General features: G+C 44.8%; 1 protein-coding gene across 1 annotated transcript; it reads left to right on the plus strand.

Moving 5' to 3' along the window:
* The first annotated feature begins 2,126 nt into the window (after positions 1–2,126).
* LOC123352189 (claw keratin-like) lies at positions 2,127–2,588 on the plus strand. Its single transcript, XM_044991998.1, has one exon. It carries the CDS (start codon positions 2,127–2,129, stop codon positions 2,586–2,588), a length of 462 nt encoding a protein of 153 aa, XP_044847933.1.
* The last annotated feature ends 572 nt before the right edge of the window (positions 2,589–3,160 follow it).

Genomic DNA, 3,160 nt, shown 5'->3' on the forward strand with positions numbered 1-3,160 from the left:
CATCAGACTTATGAGAAATCTCAACTACAGTCTACTTTGATAATAGATTTTGAGACTAGATAGTGCTTCTCTAACTCTTTATCTGTAATTACACATGGTGAGCTTCTCAGCTGGCTTCATTGCAGTCACAAAGGTTTACCTGGACTGATGATCTGATCCTGCTGTTTCCATAAACTTATGAAGATCAACTTTCATATCTAACTATTGATAGGGCAATAGCTATATATGAGTCCCAGGGCAAATATGAGCTATGTATGAGCCCCTCGAGGGCAAAGTTAGCTTCCACTTTAGGTGTGTTAGTAACTTGTTATAGGCAGTTGACTCCATAATGGACAACTTCAGGCTTCTCATACATTAATCTGAAGCATGTGATGCTGCACTGTTAGAGACAGGATACTGGATGAGGTGGGCCACTGATCTGACCCAATACATCAATACATAATTACTAATTGGAATAATTTGCAGTCTTAGATCCAGATATTTAGCTGGTGTGACTAAAAGAAGCACATTTGAATTATAGGTAAGTATGATGATTTAGATCCGTTGAAAGATCTAGTCCCTAGGATGAACTGGTTTAAGAAGGACACTTGCATTATTAACTGTTTCTCTGCACTATGCGGTACCATTATTATTTAAATGGTTTGAGAATTACAGGTGTCCATGATGGAAATATTCTATTTTGTCTGTTTAGTAATATGACGCAGGTGTTTATTTACCCCTCCCTCCTGAGTTATTGGGAAATGAAGGTCTTGTGGACAAGGCACAGGTAGGGCCTCAGAAAATCTGCTTCAGGTCCTCTTCTCTGTCACAGATTTCCTTGGGCAAATCCAATAGGACCAGATTCTCAAAAGGGCTCAGCTGCATTGGAAACTAGCCTTTAATCTCCTGAAACCAAATCCACAGAGAGACGTAGGCATCTAAATTCCCATTTATTCAGTGAAATCCAAGTATTAGGTGACAATGAAGTCCTCAAAACTGCTCACCCTGTAGGCACCTACATTCCCAAGGCACCTGTCTTTGTGCCGGTTGGTACATGGAAAACCTCCAACACCCTGATACTTCCAATCTGCTCACAGCCCTAGTCTCAGTGGGATTCTCAGACTAGGCATCCACTTCTCTATTTTACCTGACGGTCCAGATCCACTTAGTCTTCTTATAGCATATTCACCAGTTTGGGGATCACAGAGAAGACATCTGAGGGCAAGTACCAGGAAAATAGGGAGGTGACTGGCTGGCTGGCATGGATGTGTCTATCCCAATCCAAGCGGTTAGGGAACTCTACTGGAATGTGGGAGACCCACGCTGCCTCATTTACAGCAGGGATTTAAAACTCTCTCTCCGACCTCCTAGCTGGGTGCCTTAACCACCTTAATATCTCTTACTCTCTACCTGTGCAGGGCACAGTACAAAGAGGTGCCATTCTCAGTTGTAGCATGTAAGAAATACATGATCAATTCTATCATTAATATCAATCGAGAGGACCTGAGTTCTACTCCCACCTCATCCATTGATGCACCTGGCAGTGGTGAGCAGGTCACTTCCACTGAGCATCTAATAGTCTGCCATAGGGATAACAACCACTCCTTTCGTGCGGGATTTGCACAGCTTAATGGTTGCATGAATCAGTGAAAAGGTAAATTACTATGAATGGAATAGGAAAGCTTTTGATTGGAGTCAGAATATTTAGAAAGAAGGGTTAGGGGGTGGATGGGAGTGGCCTCCAGAAACAGAGATCAGGAGAACTAGACAGATGAAACCATGGGGTGGGATTGGTGCAAGCTCCAAGCAGCGCTGATCTCAAGGAGAAGTGGCCAATCAAGGCTTAGCAGATGGAAAACATTTCCTGCATGGGACCCAAAGAAATAGGGAAGTTGCTTGGCATGGGAAGGAGGAAACGAGGATGTAGGAAGGGTTCTCAGGGAATGGTTAGAAAGGAGACTAAGTGTAAATGGATGAATAGGACTAGAAGAAAGAAATAGGAGCAGATACAGAGCCAGTAAGAAATGGAATTACTTAGCATCTATTGCTGCATGACATGAGCTGTGAGTCTCGTATGCCACTGTGAATTGTGTGTTATGTTCACTCTGCTCCCTACTGTGTGTTTCAGGTTTACGACAATCACCAAAATGTCTCCTGTGAAAGATCTGTGTTGCCGACCCCGCCCATATTGTCCTGACATATGCCCAGATCCATGTGCTTATGTCTGCAATGAGCCATGTGTCACATCATGCGGTGACTCGAATGCAGTGGTTTTTGCACCCCCGGTTGTCGTGAGATTCCCCGGACCAACTCTCGCTACTTGCCCTCAAGACAGCGTTGTGGGAAGCGTTGTACCAAATTTTCCCTATAGATTAGGGGGTGGCCTTGGAGGTGGCCTTGGTGGTGGTCTTGGAGGTGGTTCTGGGGGTGGTTACGGGGGTGGTTACGGTGGTGGTTACGGGGGTAGTTACGGTGGTGGTTACGGGGGTGGTTATGGGGGTGGATTCGGGGGTGGTTACAGGGGTGGATTCGGGGGTGGATACGGTTATTGGCCGCGATGTGGTAGGAAATGCTATGCTAACCGCTATGAATGTTGTCCTCCGTGGTAAACCCAGAAGAAAGATCCACGGAACAAGAAACAACCAGGAAATGAAAGACAAGATAGAGATTCCCCACACAGCCAAGGGTGAATGAGCATCTGCAATTCCACTCAAAATCAGAGGGGTTTGTGGGTGTTCGTCATCTGTATAAATCAGTCCTATCTGTGCATATTACATATTACCTGAGCTCAGTGGTCTGTCTGGCTTTGCAACTTAATCTTATCCTGCTATTGTGCTTTGTCCTTTTTGATGCTGAGCTGTCTACAACAAGTGACTAAGACTGGTGGAAAATGCGACATGATATTCAAGCTCTGCAACTGCAAGGAAGAGAGCAGAACATGTTGTATGAAATGCACCACTTTGGAGCTGGTGACTGGTTGTAGCTCTGATTGTAACCCTGCAGATGCATCCTCTGTTACTCTGCATTAATTCTTCTGTGCGTGTAAACTCTGCTGCTCAGTCCCATTAAAAAATTATACTGCATCATATTATCGCCCTTCTGGTTTTCCTTTCTCCTCCAGTCTTTCTTCCAAAACACTCTGGGTGAAATTCTGTCCTGTGACGATGGTCAGTACTAGGCC

This window comes from Mauremys mutica, chromosome 17, assembly GCF_020497125.1.
Source record: "Mauremys mutica isolate MM-2020 ecotype Southern chromosome 17, ASM2049712v1, whole genome shotgun sequence".
Lineage (NCBI taxonomy): Eukaryota > Metazoa > Chordata > Testudines > Geoemydidae > Mauremys > Mauremys mutica.

What these genes read in the sequence shown, in the direction of transcription:
- LOC123352189 (XM_044991998.1), top strand. Translation starts at nt 2,127, where the DNA reads ATGTCTCCTGTGAAAGATCTGTGTTGCCGACCCCGCCCATATTGTCCT.